A 20,254-nucleotide genomic window follows, 5' to 3' on the forward strand; every position below is an offset into this window, starting at 1 on the left:
TACCATGAATGACCTTATTTTAAACCAGCAAATTAGCAAGCTGGATGAATATTACTTGTGAAAAAAGAGTAATAAAACTGTGTTTTAAAGTGCAATAAATGAGCACCCCATTGTAGTGTATAAATGTACACCAAGTAAATCTTTAAAACATTTAATCTACTGACATGCCATACACATGTTTTTCATCTTAGACTTGAAATTGCTGATTGCATTCCTGTCAAAGTGTACTTTGTAAATCTGTGTTGCATGAATGATTTGCTGCCCTGTCTTTATGATCTACCCTCTTTCACCTGGTTAAAGAAAATGTAAAGAAAATTAAAAGACCTGCATGCACATACCCTTTCCACATTTCTGGGTCCCTATGCAGCTCATCAGTGCTGGTGCTCATCAGTAATGCATGCAGAGTGAGAGAGAAAGTCTCTGTGGGTTTACTGTATACTGCTGCCAGTGACAGCCTGCTCCCTTGCAGGGGCTATGGGACTGAGCATCTGTTGCTGCTGGTCCCCATGACAACTTTTTCCTCACCTAATAGCTGGGTTTTTGTACTTGCCCTTGAGCATTGTCACAGTTGACTTGTAATCTCAGGTAAGTCACACAAAGCTCTTCCGCAGGCACCCGCACTACCATCAGTTGTACCATGCAACCAAACCAGCTACTCTTTATCACTGCATTCCATCTACTTGCAACAGCACCTCAGACAAGCATGCTAATTATCAGTTTACTGGAAATGTGGTCTGCACTATAAAGATGAAGATCTGCTTGCAGATTTTATTTATTTTTACGTGCAGAAAACCACAGACCAAACACCTAGGCCTACACTGTGAAAGGAGCATGATATGCAGAAGATTTAAAAAAAAAAAAAAAAATGTATTGAGTTATGTATACATGTACTGTAACCTTCCACTGGTCCTTTGTTTTGGAGTTTAAATTTATATAATCAAAATTTATAGTCTCATTTCCAACCATTTTTGTCGCAGTCTGGAGCCCGGTTGAACAGCCTTGTATTACTCTAAAACATTTTTTTTTTTATTTACATAAAATTTATCAAATGGAAAGCCATAGATTTTCTTGGTATAAACCTGTTTTTTCACATGCTTGTGACACAAAAATATTAGTGAAAGTCAGTAAAAAAAAAAAAAGTCAGTAAAAAAAAAAAAAAGTCAGTAAAAAAAAAAAAACAACTACAGCTATTGTAAAACCTGGGAATTATTCAGTAATAAAATTCAGAAAATGAAGGGCCTTGAGAGTATACAGCATTTCAGAGTAACATTATCAAAACACCTGGAACATCTCAGTACAGTACAGTAGACTTCGGTACAGTAGACTTCTCTGTCCAAACGAGTCTTTGAGAGCAACAAAGCTTATTAAGTGTGTGTTGATTTATATCTAAATCCCTTTAATTGTCATAAGTCTGCAGTGAGTTCTGAGCTTTAGCCAAGAAGTTAAATGCCTAATATACTCTCCAAATCCCTTGACTGTTACAGTAGGAGATGGGTTTAATTAATACCAGAGGAGGCATTAAAAGCATGTCTTCCTTTAAACACAAATGTTATAATATAGTTTACAAGTAGTGCAGTTTGGTAAAGTGCCTAAAAAGAAGCAAACTGTAAACACTAGTGTGAATTGTACAGGTGTTCAGTAGTACTCTGTAGAGCACACGGCCTGTAGCCAGCTTCACGCCTGAGCCCTCAAGGACTTCCTTGAGTTCTATCTAGGTACAGAATGACAGGTGGCTACAGTAGACTTACAGGAATTCAGTACAGTACAGTTAGAGACTTGAACCCATGACCTTCTACAATGTAGTTCAGTATTTCAACCATTCAACTATTGTACAGTGCAACTTTGATATTTCACTACACTGTGTCTGTCTTGCACATAAAAAAAGTTAATTAGGGAAGTATGCAGTACAATTTACAGTCAACCATGAATTAAACGAATCATTAACAAGGGAGAACTGTACTTACAAACTTAAATTAAATTAAATAAACTTCCAATATATTGTATAGAACTAGCTCCATATCTACTTTTGTTAGTCTAACCAATTTAGAATGCTAATAAGTATAGTTGTTTTAGCTATTTAGCTAAACATCTTCTTACAATTATAGGCCTATATTCGGTGGTTGAATTTATGTGTATATGCTGTACTCAATTTGCAAAACAAAAATATTATTTTAACATTACGAATCACATGCACTCGCCACAAAGAGATGCTACATAAGAGCAGGTTATTCTGTTTTTTTGTTCTTTTTTAAAGGATAGTTGTCTATTTAATCGTCAACAATGATATGCATCACCAGCCTGCTAGGCACCACCTAGAAACCCTTCGGGCCTGGAGTTGCACAATGATAATAAGGTAGTGCTAACGTGTTTGGGACACTGCCAAAATCCCATAAAGAAAGCAAATAGTAAAAAAGAAGGATTCCAATAATCCTTCACCTGGCATCCAAGTTTCTGCCTCAACCTGTTCATTTTGATCAGAGTGTCTGTAAAAGCCTGTGCCTGGAGTCAACAGGTTAACACTGTGACTCAGGGCTGCAATAATAAATGGTTTATTTTCCAACCTCACGGAGGAAATGCATCACAGCTCATTGTGGCTGCTGTTTTTACAGGAAAACGTAAAAATAACCAAAGCTGTTCCACTAGGCTGCTGCTCTTGATTTTGATTAACAAAAGCCCACTCTGCACAATCTGATGCAAGGAGTCTTTTTTTTTTTCAGAATGAACACAAAGTTAAGAGTGCACTCTTACACAAACAGCACAGAGGAAAAAAACACTCAGGGGAAAGATAACAAAGAGTTTCTAAAGTAATTCACTACAGTACAGTATCTTGCTCATTTGCCAAACACTTGTGTAACAGAATCCCAGACTTTCTAGATCTTCGCATGCTATTGTTCTTAGAGATTTCAGTCAACAGCACCAAAATGTAGTATTTTTGAACAACATATTTTCAGAAAAAAAGTACTATTGCAAGCACTTTGAGTGTAATTTTTATTTTTTGCTTTTTCAGAAAGGCACACAACTTAAAAAAAAAAAAAAAAAAAAATCAAATGTTGTCAGTGTGGGAGTTTTATTCCATGTCCATCAATATATGGAAGTGCTTTTTTTTTTTAAGCTGAATGCTTCTCTGAATGTTCTGATGCTCTGTATGTTCATAATGAAATTGAGCTGTCCTGTCATTATTTTGATGGCTTGCACGACATCACTACAGGAACCACTCATAGGAAGTAGAAGGCATTCAGCTTCCAGGAAGTGGATGTCTGACCGACTGACACAGGCTAGGCTATTACAGAGGTTTATCAGCATGTGAAGAAAATAATGAAAAGGAAAAACAAACATGCCAGTCTGCCTCCTTCACGAAAAAAATGGATTTAAAAGTACTGTATAGAGGAATACAGTGTTGTAAGACGTTACAGCGATTCCACCAAACACAAAACTGCAGTTTATAGGAATGACAGGATTTGGAATCCCATCAAAAATGAAAGGCAGATCTACTTAGCTGAGTGTACAGTATATTACGCATGTAATACAAGTGAGAAATAACCCACAACAGGGTGTGCAGACAATTAAAAAATACATATTGAAATAACAGTGTTTATTTCTTACTTATATAATATTGTAGCCTTGCAGATCGGTACATTAAATTATATTGTGTTTTAAAATATTTTTTGAAAGCTTGCAGGTGCAGGAAAGACTGTGAGGGGGTGAACATATCACTTTTCTGCACTATGACCAAAAGCTTAATCAGATGCAATACCAACATATAGTGATTTTGGAAGAAAAAAAGATAAGGGTCACGTTTTTTTCTAAGTGTGTGTGGAAATAGTGACACATTAACGAAAGTGACAAACAAGTCTGGTATAAGAACATAAGAAAATAAGCAGTAACCAACTGTACAGTACACCCCCGCCATCACTGTGAATACAAAATTACACAATCACCAAGAAAAAGTTAATCACCATGCGCTACATCTACTGAGTAAACGTGAAAATGTTAGCTGAAATATGGACAGACCCCTACAGCATACAGTATGTATATTACAAAATACCTAAAAAACAATTACCAGGTTTTATCAGACCACAAACGTTTAACTATTGAAGTGTAATATACCAAGCACATGTGCACCTCCACTAAAATATCCCTGTTGTCATGGATACAGTGCAGTATTCCCAGCTGTTGGGGAAAAATAAGAAATGTTGGGAACAAGAACAAATCAATCAGCCTATCGAAGCTCAAATCTCACTAAACCTAAGCAAAGTGAAGGTTACAGAATATTTACAAAATGCACCCCAAACAAAAGAGCAAGACGTGTTTTATTTGTACATTTTACAATTAGTTTTGCCATTTAGTCTGTGTTCAGTACTGACAAGTGCAGTGCATTCTTCATCCTGGTGCTCTTCCACGGTACAGCATTCCAGTGCTGTGTAAACACTTCAGTGCTCAAGCACAATTCTCTTGCATGTTTGTCATAGAGACTGACTGAAGGGGTTCTCTTTAACTCCATAGCTACAGTACTGTACTTTCAGTAAGACTAGAACAAATCCATTACACTGATTCCCACTGAGGAACTTAGGGAATTAATAATGCAATGTAAAGGTTCTACAGAGAGGTGCTCAAGCCATCAAATATACCCCTGTAAGTCATGATTTGTTTTTTGACCTGCCTGCTGACAAAATCCATGAGCCATAAATCCTTAGCTAAAGACTCCCACCCCAGCCCCCTCAGTGGTGATTTAATGATCCCCTTTACATCACTAAATTGAATTAGAACACAGTGAAAGAAGGTCTACTTAAGATTTAGGGCTCTAGGGGGCTCCCGAGTGGCGCATCCAGTAAAGGCGCTCCACGTGAGTGCAGGATGCGCTCTATAGCCTGCAAGTCGCGAGTTCGAGTCCAGGCTATTCCTTTGCCGATCGAGGACGGGAGCTCCCAAGGGGCGGCGCACAACTGGCCAAGCGTCGCCCGGGGGGAGGGAGGGTTAGGTCGGTCAGGGTGTCCTCGGCTCACCGCGCACCAGCGACCCCTGTAGTCTGGCCGGGCGCCTGCGGGCTTGCCTGTAGCTGCCCGAGAGCTGCGTTGTCCTCCGACGCTGACCCTTGGGTGGCTGCATGGTGAGTCTGCAGTGTGGAAAAAAGCGGTTGGCTTGACAGCACACGCTTCGGAGGACAGCGTGTGTTCGTCTTCGTCCTCCCGAGTCAGCGCAGGGGTGGTAGCGGTGAGCCGACTGTAATAAATAATTGGCCATTCCAAATTGGGAGAAAATAATAAAAATAATTGGCAACGACTAAATTAAAAAAAAAAAAAGATTTAGGGCACTGTTTAGTCTGCTGCTACAGGTATCATTAACTGAATACAAATTATTCTAATTAAATGCCCAATTAGTGTAGCTAGCGAGCTCATTTTCAATATCAGATATCAATTCAGCAGAAATACAGGCATTACTAAGAAAAAGTAATACAGTCCAGTTCTCTGATGGATACTGTGCTGCCTGGCATATATCCAGCAACTGGCACTGCAGTTAAGCAACCAGAAATCTTAGCCACCTGTTGATTCAAACCTATAGAGACTGAGCTGTGTGATTACAAACACACACGCAAACCCTGCTTGTCTGATAACTGGTATGTTGCCAAAGTATGTAACTGCATGTGACTAGATACTGTAGCTTTACCTTTAAGCATTTTGGTCCCAATAAATGTTGTCCGTTTCAAATAATCTTTTACTATTTGTAAACTTGTAAAAGTTACACAGACCCACAGACATTATACATTAAGCGTCAAGTACAAATATACACTGTATATTTGTCTAAGGTATTTTTCTGTAAGTCAATTATTATATATATATTTATTATTTAAACTGTATTTCTGTATATTGCAATTGTATATAATTACCAATAGGTTTTTTCTTGTTTTGTTTTTTTAAAGACAGTACATATTACAGCATGCATGCTGTTAAATATTTGAATAATCAAACTATAAATAATCACTGGGCAAAAATTACCTTCTTCGTGTTCTCAAGAAGTAACAATCAAAGCTCATTTGTATACATTAATAACTGACCTTTGGAATACAAATAAAACACATTCTGTTGAACAGCAGTGTTTTCTTTCTTTTTTCATTGCATGTTGGTGAGGTACCAGGTACACTATTTTATAAAGGGTTTCATTACAATTTTCCAGTTATAAACTAAACTAGAGATTATGAATATTCGAAAATACTAGCGACAACAAGCACTCCTGGAGATTGTTTAATAACTGCAGGAGCTGGTCCTCATCAAACAGAGAGAATCTCAACTTGTGTCCTGCATCACTACACCAGCGACACACTAATTCACTCTGTCTTTGCTTTAGCTTTTGCCAGTTGAAGAGTTCAAACTCCAGTTGCAACTGGAATGCACAAAGGGTTTTCTTTGTTTCTTTAACAAATATTAATCTCCAGAAGAGCTTTAAAAACCTTGCTGAGAATAGAACACACAGCTTTCCTCATTATAACCCCCACTGTCTTATCAGAGGCATGGATTTGGGCCAGGGGGTCAAATCAATTTCAAAGAGAACTGTAATAGAATTCTACAGAGCAGCATGAATAAGTGTGTTAATACATGAAAAAGTCCAACGAGGCTTCACACTGGTTTTTATGTGAAGACCACTGTTCTGTTGCATAACTACGCCCTGCCCCTGGTGTGAATGGAACATTAAAACATGTTATATAGAAATTGCACTGCCTCCTATGTGAATAGACTCTCATAAGACAATAGTAATTCCTCAACCGCATGTACAGTACACTCCTAAATCTGTTCTGCTCTACACAGGGACGTGTAGAGGATTCACCAGCACTACTGTGCTGTGGCACTTTAAATTTCAAAAATATTATACAGAACAAGAAACGCTTTAAGAGAATACAGGGAGGGCTCCTGAGTGGTGCATCCAGTAAAGGCGCTCCGCGTGGAGTGCAGGATGCGCCCTATAACCTGGAGATCGCAGATTCAAATCCAGGCTATGTCACTGCCAACCGTGACCGGGGGTTCCTAGGGGGCGATGCACAATTGGCCGAGCACCACCCGATGGGGGGTATTAGGTCGGCTGGGGAATCCATGGTTCACCGCGCACCAGTGACCCCTGTGGTCAATAGGGCGCCTGCAGTTCTGCAATGGAGCCATCAAATCTGTGTTTTCCTCCGGCACTATAGGTCTGGTGCCCTCGTTGTGGATCCGCAGTGCAAAAAATGACAGATTGGAGAGGTAGGGTTCAGAGGACATGTGTTCCAGCCTCCTTTTCCCGAGTTGCCAGAGGGTTGCAGCGGTGAATAGGGATACAAATAATAATTGGGCATTCCAAACTGGGGAGAAAACCGGGGTTAAAAACCATTGGCGACGACTAAATTTTAAAAATGAAAAGAAAAAAAGAAAAAAAAATAAGAGAACACAGATAATAAGTAAGTATTTTCAGGCCACTGCATGTTTTTCTTTATGTTATAAAACTAAATGGTTACACAATGTACACTAGGGATTTCAAACTGAAAAGGTAGTGTGGATTGAGAATGAATACTACATTAAGCCAGTAGGTCATGAGATGATTTTTCTTTTTTTTTTTTAATAGTAATCACAGGCAAGTCACTTTTCAAACTCCCTGTATATTGTACGTTTCCCAGCAGCTCAGAGTTGGATAGAGAAGTGATGACTGGAATTTGGACTGGAACAGTTCCATTAGTCACAAAAGAAACATTCAAGAGAGACCTCTGATGGTAAGCAACCATTTCACCATACCTCCCAACAGAGTTCTACACCGTGGTATATAATTAACATTTTCATAATATCTAATTTCTAACCAGTTTAATTTCCTAGTAAAGGTATGTGTGTTTTATGCTGCACATCCAATTTGAAAAATGATCTCTGTCATTTTCTATAAATGTGTACAGATTTCATATTTACAACTCAAAGGGGGCAGAAACAGCAGTCCTGGAGGTCATTTCTAAAACCACCTCACTTCAGGAACTGAACTTTTTGGAATCTTTGGGGTTGAGAAAGTGCATGTTAGTAAGCCTAGTAATAAATGATTTGAGTAATTCCACTGGGTGGGCACTAGCTTTAGTTTTTAACACCATTAATAAGAGTGCTTTTACCAAAACAAACAAGATACCAATGGATTGCGTTACAGTCCGGCACAAAACTCAGGGCCCCTGTTAGGACAGGTTCCATTGTTTTATAGTATCCACAATGGGAATATTGTTCTTAAAATCGTACAGTACACTACCCAGTCTATATCAAATGGCTACTACAATGGATGTATAGAACCCTTTTGTTTGAGATAGATTAAGAATAACCCCATTCGGAAATGTGCAAAGTACTGTACTTTCCCACAGTTGCTTTGAGCCAATACCAGTTCCATCAAATTCAACACCGTGGGTCGACTTAATCAACGTATAACCCACCAGGATAAATTACAGATGGATTGTATTACCCTTACAGTAACAATACTGGAGGTGGTTTATGAAATCCAGTGGGATTCCCCACTGCTGTAAACTGCTCTATTAAAAGTCAGCAGTGGCTTTTCCCAGCTGGTAGTCTGCATCTGATCTTCATGCAGATAAGTAACTGTCATACAGGACCTACTGTATTCAAGAGATCAGACAACAAGTGAATTGAAACGTTCTCAGCCCTTGGACATGAACACAAAATAGTGGGGGTGGTGTGTGCAGTTGCCAAATGCCTGTCTTGTTCAGTGGTGGCTCAATGTGCTTTAAAGTGCTTTGCGATACTATGTGGATGAAAGGTACTACAAATGCACGTTCCACTCCGTTTTATCTGTGGTAGCAGCATGCAGTATACACTAGGTAAACAGCTTACAATGCATCAGTCAATTACTATTCATGACTGGTGACATAATCAAGTAACTTCATTACCAAAAGTATTGATTAATCAATATTTGGAATAGTATGCTAGGGATTGATTAAACGTTGGTTATTTGGCCCACTACAGACCCTTAATACTTATGTCTAATTAATAAATAATAAAACGTCTAGACTTGAATATTTACCATTGCAAATGTGCAGTTTCCAATGGTTTAGAGTTTGTTTACCAATTTAGTGGTTGTTTGTTTGTTCTTCATTTGGGAATTTGGGAAAGGGACTATGGCACAGTGGCTACAGTCATGCAAGTAGAATATGAGTGCTTCCCTTCAATTCTGACCTAAGCATCCTTGCCATTCAGTCTTTGGTCTTTTTAAGGAACCTGAAAAAAACAACATGCTGTACCAAAACACCTTGGCCTAAAAAGGTTAATGACGCAATGCGGGAAAACATTGCCTAATGTTTGTCGGGTCTTCCAGGTCATCAGTGCATTAACCTGAGCACGTGGAAGTACTTCTGAGAAAACCTCCGCCTAGCAGATAGTAGAAACAATACTATCAATTGTATTGTGTGGGTTTTGCTATGAAGGAGAAGACTCATCAGACACCACTTACATAAAACATAACATTTTAAAAAGCTTATGTATTATGCCCCACATGGGGCAGCATGGTAAAAGCATAGTAAAATCCTTGCGAAGGCATGGTAAAGCACAGGCAAGCAAGGTACATTTACAGAGAAGTACTGTATGATAAAAAGAAATGTGGGTAACCATGCTAAACACAGTACTGAAATCCTAATAGCATGGGGAAAGTGTGGTAAACTGAAATATTACCACAGTAAACTTTTATAAGGGCCCCATCTACAGTACAGTAGAAAAAAAATGACATAACCCCAAAAAACAAGTGCAGCCAGTCCTCTTCATTGCATTACAAAGGAAGATGTGTCATCCTGTGTGACTAAAATACAGAATCTCCACACATTCTCGTAATGAGTTCATTAGACCCATGAAGACAGTGTGCCTTCCTGTACTTCAGTCTTTTCTTATCTGGTTTTCCTCTAGGTCTCTTGCATGTGACGATGTGATGGTTATTTTGTAATGAATGCCCAATTGAGATACCCACACAGCAAACTAAGGGAGAATTAGCACAGGTCAAGTGAACAAGGTGACAGACCCTTGCTTTGCAAGATGAAATGGGAAAACTACAGTAGTACTTATACTTCTCTAAGACTCTAACCGACTGTACACACTTGTACACTTGTACAGTATACAGGACTTACCTTCTCTTCTCAGGTTTTAATCCAGTTTTGTACACAACAGAATGTGTCCCAACATTCTGTTGCAATGCTAAAATGCTAAAAACCCAGTAATACTAAAAGAAATGTATAAAATTCAAATGACAAATGCTGAAATAATGGTGCATACTGACTCCCTAGGATTAGGTGATACATGTATATTTACTGCTCCACACACAGCCAAACAAAAAACAGTAAGAGTAAACTAGCAATGACATTCTAGTTGGGGTTCTGTTAAAAAAACAAATACAAAATAAAAAATACAAATAAAAAAAGGCAGTATAGGGTTGTCCTTAATACTGTTTTAAAAACTATAACACAATAAAATCAGCTACGTACAAATCTATTAATAAAAGTTTAAGTTTAATGTACATAAAAAGAAAGCTTAGTCACCACAACTTGACTATACTATTGTATCGGGCCTTTAGGGATTTACTGCACTATACAAGTCAAAACAACCACGAGCTTTCACAGTTGGCTTTTGCTGTTACTATAAATAACAATGGGTCACGTCTGAAACGCTAATGATGCTTTCTCTAAGGCGCACCGTGTCCGCATACATTAGCTCAGTATAATTGTAATATGCTTAACTGTAGTGCCAATTTAATAGAAATATCTTGCACTGACTAACATAGGGCCAGGTCTAGTTTACCGACATACAAAATGTGACTGAAAGTACTGTCTGAATTACTTTGGCAACAATTGAAACTGCTAGTCTAGGAGAAAAATAATACATTGCAATTTTTAAAAAAATGCCTGTATTCCATAAAGCTTTTGACACTCTTGTAAACAGTAAATTACAAACTCTTAAGGTAAAATCTGTAAGGAATAGACAAGTACTATGCTGTACTGGAGACAAACATTGGCCTAGCTTCTTGTAAGTTTTACTTTGCATACAGTAATATCTGTAAGAGGTTTGAGGGTAATAGTTTTTACAAAGTGAACTGCTTTTAAATAAAATGTAACTTTAGTTCATCTTTTAGAAGTTGAATTATTGTCTTTTATATGCACCTGATATCATGCAGTTTTTAACTTGGGACCCCACTGACAGCAAGCCTTTGTTCACAGTGGGTTGCATTCAAATATTTAAAAGTGATTTATTCCAATACATTTATACAAAGCTGCTGGCACCACAACCATCCCACAGAATGCAAACGCTGCATACTAAAAATGTTTGCTTTTAACACCAATTAAAATTGCAAAACAAATGCAAAAATGCTGAGTAAAAATGTGCAATTGCTTGCCACACAGAGGCATCTGTAGGAGTGGCCATCTTTATCTGCAATTCATTCTCAAGTGTTACTGAAGCTGAAATTACATAAATTAATAGACCTGGCGCCCACAATTGACACAGTTTAACCACTCATTAATTAGTGTTTAACAGGATACAGTGCAATTCTTCAATGGTTTTAATTCAAGCATTGTCTTATTTAAGATCCATAAGTTTAGGATCATTTTGATTTCTGTAAAAAAATACATGACAAGCTGGTTTGGCATTTTTTGTATGTGACCACAAAACTGTTATTAATAGTGGATCTTTAGACCACACAGTCACTGTCATTCCAATAAGACATAAACTCTGGTCTAGACCTTCTTATTTATGTTGTAGTCAATACACTTGCATTGCATTAATCCACTGTGCGTATAATGTAGGCTATATTCTTCTCCATTACACTGCAATTGCAAAGCAGTGTCTGTGCAAGCTGCTCATGGAAAGATCACTCTGCGGATGCTGCAGTTTCACTCTCGGGTTTACTGCTGCAGTGGGGTTTTCACTAAAGATAGGTGTTAGCGAATAAAATAATTTGGTTATTTTACCTGTTTTTTGTTCTCAAAAATCCCCTTTTACTCAAGATGAAAAACATTGAGGTTTTAAAAAGTCAGATCTGCAAATTGCTAGAACCTAACATTTTTAATGATCAACCTCAAAAAATGTAACAGGTTTTCATTGCTTCAAGTTTTTTCAAATAAAGAATCAAGACGCAAGCAAAAATGAAATATGTTGTATACAAGAACCATCTAATACAAAGCTCATGAATATTGTGGGATCCTTACATTGTGCCTTAGAATTCTACTTATATTGTGCTTTGACCCCCCAGGTTCAGTCAGAACATCCTAATACTGATCAGTAAAGCAGAACAACTTGTACTGGTGAACCCATTGAAAACACAGCAGACATTTTCAGAGAACTGCAGACAATGCAGCCGAATTACAAAACGATGTGCATCAATCACACAAACAACAACACACGGAGAAAAAATACTTCTAAAAAACATCTATATCTAACATTCATCTTTGGATTTATCAACAGGTACACATAATCTGATAATGCCAATCTCCAATGTCAATGCCAATGTCTGAGCTGCATCCGATTTTCCAGCCAATCTGATTCGTTACTGGAGTTGAATGTGGCAGAAAATGTGTGCCGGATCTAGCAAAATCCAAAGAAAACATTGATGGCAAGTTTCATGGATGCAACCCAGCTGACATTCTGACTTTTCAGATACAAGTTAAGGCAGTCAGTATTCAACATGAATGATTACAGGTATTCCCTTTATATGTGTCGATCATATACACTGATATTTTGACTCCCCAAATGTATATTATGACTCAAGAGGGTTATCATTCTTGCCTGCTTGTGCTTACACAGCAAGAAGCTTGCCAACTAGTTATTTACCTACCAAATGACAAACCAAGCTCTAGTTTTCTTACCTGTCAAAATGCATCTCTATCAGTATCAAATGACCTGCCAAGTGCAAATTCCCTTACAGCTATCAAAACCTGCATTTCAGCAGTTTTCTAGCTACTTACTGTACTATTCAGTCACCAGTGCCAACTACTCTCCATCTCCAAGGCATTACAAGTGCTACAGTTCATTCCAAATGACCTGCTTTGTACCAAATTTGCATAGCCACCAAAAGATCTGCCAAGCCTGCAGTAAATTAATTTACATATTCTGAGGCATGGCAAGATAGAAAATCAAGAAGACTGTAAAATATCAGTTGAAGAATTACCCATTCTGCCAATCAACTGTTAAATATAAATGTAGCCATTTCCCCTGTGAAACCACTCAGATTGACATTAAATCTTACAGTACAGTACCAGGTGCTTCATCTAACAAGCTAATATTGTATACTATTAGGATACCGCAGCATTATGTTGTAGTATATAGTACTTGCATGGAAATAACATAAAGTCTGAATAATAGAGAGTTAGATCAAATATCTCTTTATTGCCAGGTTTGTTTTTTTGTTTTGCTTTCTACCAGAAAGTGCTTTTTGCAAGACTACAGTATGTGGTGCTTCTTTTTTTTCAAATGACTGTGTTGTTGACCATGTACAGGCAACTCTATCAGGTAGAAACAACTCCAAAAACAACAATGTCTCCCTTTCAATCCGGGAATGCATTAATAAGTGATGGGTCTTTCCCCACTAATGAGTATAGTGAATGTCCATGTTATGCACTATGTACGTTGCACTATGCACTATGTACTTTGAATCCCTTTACTATAATTGTGGTACAGCATGTATTACTGAGATTATTTATCTGGCTTACATTCTAGGATGGACTGTTTAGTGATACTAAATAATTAATATAAAACGGCAATATAGTTGTATGTAAAAAAAAAAAAACCACGTTACCTTAAACAGACCTGTCATTTCTCTCTTATTTGCCGGGACACTCTCGTATTTTGCTCAAAACTCTACTAACCTCCTTTATGTCAGAAAGCCTTACATTTCTGCAAAAAGCATGTACGGTCTGTGGTTACTGCAATCCCTGTCTGTACTCAGCAGTGTTTAGGACCCAGGTGAGCCCTGTGGCGGGCATGCATTGAGTGCACCACGCAAGCTCACATCTACGATGGCAGCGATAAGTATTCCTCGTCCGGTTATATATATATATATATATATATATATATATATATATATATATATATATATATATATATATATATATATATATATAACGGTGGGTGCAAGAATGGTGATGTTGAGCACGAGGGATCACAACACCACCAAAAGCATATGACGCTCAGGAAACCAGCGCTTCAATAAAATATTTCGTTGCCAAAAGAAAACCAGAGATCGAGAAAGTTAAATATGCAGAGACCTTTACATGTTGCGACTACTTCAGCAAATCTGTACTAGACATGTTCCCAGACACATTGCAAAGTATTCTGCAGGAAAGTCAAAAAGTCACACAAACAGTGACAGATAAGCGTTTCTATTCCAATCTCAGCATCAACACTGCTTTAGAAATTCAGACTGATTGATAATGTGTTTACATACAGCAGTAGTATTCATTTAAAATAGAAAATAGTTGACAATGAAATGTTACTGGCAGTGGTATTTATCCGCCACAAACTGCGTGCAGTGTAATAATGAATAACGTTGCAATACCACGCTGTTGGTGGTAGGTGCATGGTTAGACCTTTGACGACGAGGTCAATGTGCACCACCAAACTCAGCCTTTTAGGTTTGTTGTGTGACGAAAGTAACAACGCCAACTGTGTATATTTTGCTGTCGTGCAAAATTAACTACAGTGGACCTGTTTACAAAGAATTAGTTGCTGCCAAAAGAGCCGCCTACAACTACAGTACAATAAGAACCACAGGTGCCAAGAGAGAATCTGATTGTGAAGCATGCCATGGTTGTTTTTCTGTTTGATATGTTTCATTTTTAAAAGCAATTAGAAGGAGCAGCATATCACAGTCTACCATTCTACCAAATAATAAAGTGAAATAGTTGTACGCCTGATTTCAGTTTACAAAAGCTCCCTTAAAGAAATCAAGCATTTTCTGCAGCGCGTTATTCAAAGGCCAGTCTACTTCGCGTCTAAACTTTTCCTGATTCCTGTGCTCACATGATTTGCCAATCATTTTGATTCCCAGTTGTTAAACGCGCCTCTACACTCACACGCACTCAGATTCGCTTTCTTTTTCTGTGAAAAGTCTATTTTGGAAGAGAGAACGAAATATAAAAGATGCCAACATATTTGGAGAGAGAGAGAGAGTATACCGTAGTATATGTACACCTGAAATCTGGCAGAGTTTACGCATGAAGAAAATGTTTAGTATATTTCCACAGTATCCTCTAAATATTGATGTATAATATTTTAATAGCATAAGTGTATTATAACCTACTGTAACTTATTTTCCCATCTAGACATTTAAAATACTGTACCTCTATCCCTTCCAAACGCCAGTAGATTTCATAAGTAGTAGGATCAAGAACTTTAAGTTTCTAAGGAGGTCGGACCAAAACATATAGCAAGTGCTTCTACAAATACTCTGAAATGGTACTTACTTTCCATCCAGCAGAGCTGTTGCTGTCCCCTTTGTCCTTGAAGTAAGGTACGCTCTTGACCATCCAATCATACACCTGTGATAAGGTGAGCCTCTTCTCCGGAGAGCTTTCGATGGCCTTGGTGATCAAGTCCGCGTAGGACAGATTTCCCCAGGCATTCCTGCGGGAGGAACTGCTCTTCCTCTGGGCTGCTACCGAAGAGGATGAGCCGGCCGGGGACAAGGCAGAAGAGCAAGGGACTACCTGTTGTTGATGCGGGAGCTGCTGGCTGGGGTGCTGATGTTGCTGTTGGTGGATGCAGTTCTCCTGGCACTGAAAATCATTGCACAAGACTAGCGGCTTCTGCTCGGGGAAGTCTTCGTTTTCTTCCAGCAAGCTGAGGTTGCTGATAAAATCGACATTGGTGCCCGGTTCTTGTTTGACAGAAGGAGCCGGAGAAGAAGTATTGGAGTTGGCAGGGTTAATAAATTCAGGTCTGGGAAGGGGCCAGGTGCAAGACCTGGGTCGGGAGAGCGGCTCGAAATCCGGGTCGATCTCAACGACCTGTTGCTGCGGAGCTTCTGCCATAATACAAGCAAGTAAATCAACTCTGAGTCTCACATAGACATAGGAAAGGACACAGCGCAGTCAAAGAAAACTTCGTCACTTCATAAGCTTCTACTCACTCAGTCTAAAGTCACAAAACCGGAGTTGAAGCAAGTCATATAAACCTGACAGCGCTGGAAAGTGTGTCTTGGAGCGGCGTCCCTCTGATTTAGTTTTTTTGTGTTGCTGTTTCAAAAATAAAGATTTAACATGAATATATTCGTACCATGTCTACCACCCTTAGCTGTTGCTTGTTGAATGTTGATCTGAGTGAGAGACTGGCGCAGTGGAGTTACTGGAACTACCCAGGGAGTCAGCTGACGAGTGACATCACGAGCTAGCGAATGGAGGCCGCGTATTAAGAGCAAAGCATTTGGTGCTGCCAAAATTTCCTATTTTTTTCCAACAACTTTGTTTTGCTAAAACACCAAGTCATAAAACACGGAAAATGCGGGGTTAGTTAGTAAGTCTAATGTTATTGTGTGCGGTTTCCCTACGTTTCCAGCACTTTGCAAAATATGCAGGAAGTATTAATTGGGGGTGGGGGCTTTTTCTTGACAGCTGTAGACAAAAGTATAGGATAGGCTGGGGTTTTCTTTTTAAAATACGAGGTATACGGTACGTATAAGAAACATTGGACATAGGGAAATAAATGCAGACCCAGATTCGCTGGACCTTATTTTTCATTTTAATTAATACAAATAGAAAAATGTATTGTCTTTAGAGAAAGTCAAATGATCTGAGCTGCTGTCCGGAATGAAGTAAATCTGGTGCGGTCTGGGTTTCATACCCACACAGTTAGTATGAGGACTGCACTGGTGACTTAACCTTTACTGTACCAAGTACGTTAAGTTCCATAGTCAGTCTTCCAGTGTACGTTTTCCATCACAGAAACGACATTGTCGTCATTCAAGATTGTTTTCGTTTTACAGGATATTTCAGAACTTCCTCTCCTTCCTCCTCACCTTTCAAGATTCCTCGTCACCGTATATCACTGTTACTCGGTGAAATAAATCTACGCTCATTTATCCTGCACTGTATTGCAGTAGGAGGAGGTTGACCCCATATGGAAGCTCCACTTTAGCGAAAGGAAAATGCATACGGTTTTACAGGAAACGTTAAAGATTACATTTTTAGAATGGGTTTATATGTACAGTAGCAACCTACAAATAGGTATGTAAACCTAAACCGCATTAGGCAGTACATCTAGAAAATTCAACTCAAGCTACAACATTGTTCCATTGAAGTACAGTTGAGAAAGGTTAAAATAATATGTTAGTGCTTTACAAATAGTTTTTGGTAACATTTCTTAATCTTATTTCTAAAACCTAAAGGTACTTCAGACAACCCCAGGTATTAATACTATGATATAACGGATATAATGTTTATATAGCTGAGATGAAGTAGGTCCATTAGCTTTGTTTTAGATTCCCAGCCCAGAAACCTAAGTCAACTGTATGTCGTGCCAAGCATTGGGGTTGAGTATTTATTACAAGTTAAACAGGGGTGGTTAAGAAGGGGTTTCATACAAGTATTATTGGTAACAATTTCCATGTTCAGTATAGTGTCAGTGATTACTTTGTGGTATTGTCATATTGGTTGACTTTAGCTAGGAAAATAATTTATGTTAGTATTTTAACTGAGCCAACAGTATGAATACATTTAGACTCCTGCTTTTGTGTAGTGATCATCCATTTGTAGGTTTATATTCATCAGTCCAAAATAAGTTATTTATTTTTTACTGCACAACAAAAGAAAGGCTCCACTACATTACACAATCTTCATGTTTAAAATATAAACTGATGACCTGCTGTCCACAAAGGTGATTGTGAATATATCTGTACTGTTATTGTTAGCCTTGCAAAAAACTCCATCAAAACATGCTTTCGCTGCCTCACATGACTGGTTGTTGTACTGTGTGGCAATGGAATTCTTAACATGCATTCTATATGAAGTTGCATGTAGGCATGCTAGGCAACAGCATATCTGACAAGCTGGCACTTCTGTATCAAAGACTGAACAAATTACTAGTGTTTCTCAAAAGTGACGACTCCATGGCCCATAGATCAGGTTTATCTGCAGAGCTCCTACCTTCCCTCAGCTTCTAGATTTTAATCATTGAGAAATGCTCCTGTAGCCCCCGCAGAACAATGTAACACCTTGCCGTCTTATCAAGTGAGCTCAGTTGATACTGTTGATATAGTTGTGAAAAGGTAGGGTTATTAACCTATTTACAGTGTTATGGCAGGTACTTCAAATTTTTCATCCAACCGCTGGGTATAAAGCTTCAAACATATGCATTCAAACATATGCAATAAAATACATTGCATTACATGTTAAATATACATTTTAATTACAATGAAATATAAACTGTGTGCGTTCATGTACAATGTGATATAATTTCATTGGGACTATAAATTTAAAAAAAAAAGATTACAAAAAATGAAATGTTCATTAAATCTTCTGATAGCTTTCATTAGCCTGCAGAGACACTCAGCGGTATAATTCAAAGATCACAAGAAAACCTGAGGTGTCATATTCAGCCATTTAATTGCAGGCTTTAACTGAATAAACCATACATACAAACATCACATCACAGTCTGAATCAAAAGTTTGCTTTACAGGGTTGACAAACTTGCAAAACGTATTAATGAAACAACATGGGTTTTTTTTTTCTTTTTCATTCTTGAATCACTGCCTAAAAATGTGTCCGAGTAAAGCACTGTACGAGTTCTATAATCTCTGCTGTAATGTAACAACTTGAAGGCAAAGGTTACATCTGCTCCCACGTGACCCTGTGTCACAATGCATAATACACTAGGAATGCACCTGCTTTTGCCCATTAGGCATTGGGCCAAGAATTAAGAGTCTATGTTATTCAGCATGCAATTAAAACACAAAACCAGCAGATCTTTTATTAGACCCCACCTCTGCCACCTAATGCCATAGACTGTGTATTTTTTATATCTTATTAAACCCTGGAAGACATGCAGTTTACATGCTGTATCACGATTCACCAGTGATAAAGAAGCCTATTATCATTCAGAGTATTTCTTAGGGTCACCTTTGTAGGGCCCTCTCACGATTGAAGAACTCCAGTGTTATGCTATAATTAGCCTCATATTATATTGTAAATGCGTACTTTTTCCCTGTCTAGACGCAATGTCCTCCTGCTTCCCATGTCAAGTAAACATGTTATTTCATCTGAGATTAGGACAGTAAAAATATGTTTGGTATACTGCCCTGACCAATAAGATGTTAGGAAGTCTGACAATTTTGTGGACATTGCTGTCCTGAGTTTCAGTGTGGTAAAACAGTAACTTGTGTAACATTAAAATAGGTACTTATGTAACAATCAAGCCAGTCTTGTTACGTTCCCTTTTTCTGAAAAAGTTACAGTAATTAGCTATTGCCATAAATAAACATGTCTATTCACATGGAAAGAGATTATTAAGTAACAGACAAATTACTGTATATAATTATAGATGGCAATGTCTGGTACGGTGGACCAATATAACCCATTGTAGTCCATAAATATAATATGAACTAGAGGCTCATGGTTTGATTTACACGAGTTGGACAGAAAATTGTACAGTAAATCCCTTCATACTCTAGACTGTTCAACTTGAAGGATGCTTCACAAGGAGCAGTAATAAAATTGGTGGCTAATACACCTTATTCACACCAGACTCAAAACGAGGCTTGGAGTGCAGCTGCTAGCTTCCGGTCGCTGATGTCTCCAACTGCAGTGGAGAGAAGTTATGGCGTTGCACTGGTGTGTTCCGTTTTGTGGTTCGGATTTAAGAAATAATCTGTCGAAAAATATATAATTTAATTGATTTCCTAAACAAGAAAAAATTAGGAAGGAATGGGTACATAAAATAAGAAGACTGACTGTATACAGAGGGCATGATTATTATTATTTTGAAAAGGAGGTGGGTGGGGGCAAAGACTCGTGAATCATTATATTAACCTTTAAAGGTTCACATTGCCATTTTGACTAAGGAAAATTATTCTAATGGTATATATTGTACATATGAATCACAAACATATTTCACTTTTTTTATATAATATATGTTAATTTTTAGAAAGTTATTAATTGTATCCTCCAGTGCACATTACCCTTTTTAGATGTTAAAACTCCAAATTCTGTACATGTATTATTTAATTATATATATAGAGAAATCTCAACTTTCATTTCTGTGTGAATGTACATATTCTTCATTATAGTCA

The 20,254-nt window shown here is 38.0% G+C and overlaps 1 protein-coding gene across 1 annotated transcript in view; it reads right to left on the reverse strand.

Annotated features, from left to right (window-relative positions):
- LOC131737736 (forkhead box protein O1-A-like) overlaps positions 1-16,417 on the reverse strand; it is a 58,126-nt gene extending 41,709 nt beyond the window's left edge. Inside the window, exon 1 of the mRNA XM_059028625.1 lies at positions 15,437-16,417. Coding sequence (XP_058884608.1) covers positions 15,437-16,003 — 567 coding nt within the window. The 5' untranslated portion in view covers positions 16,004-16,417. The remainder of the gene's footprint in view (positions 1-15,436) is intronic.
- Positions 16,418-20,254: the final 3,837 nt, after the last annotated feature.

Source organism: Acipenser ruthenus, chromosome 8 (assembly GCF_902713425.1).
Source record: "Acipenser ruthenus chromosome 8, fAciRut3.2 maternal haplotype, whole genome shotgun sequence".
Classification (NCBI taxonomy): domain Eukaryota; kingdom Metazoa; phylum Chordata; class Actinopteri; order Acipenseriformes; family Acipenseridae; genus Acipenser; species Acipenser ruthenus.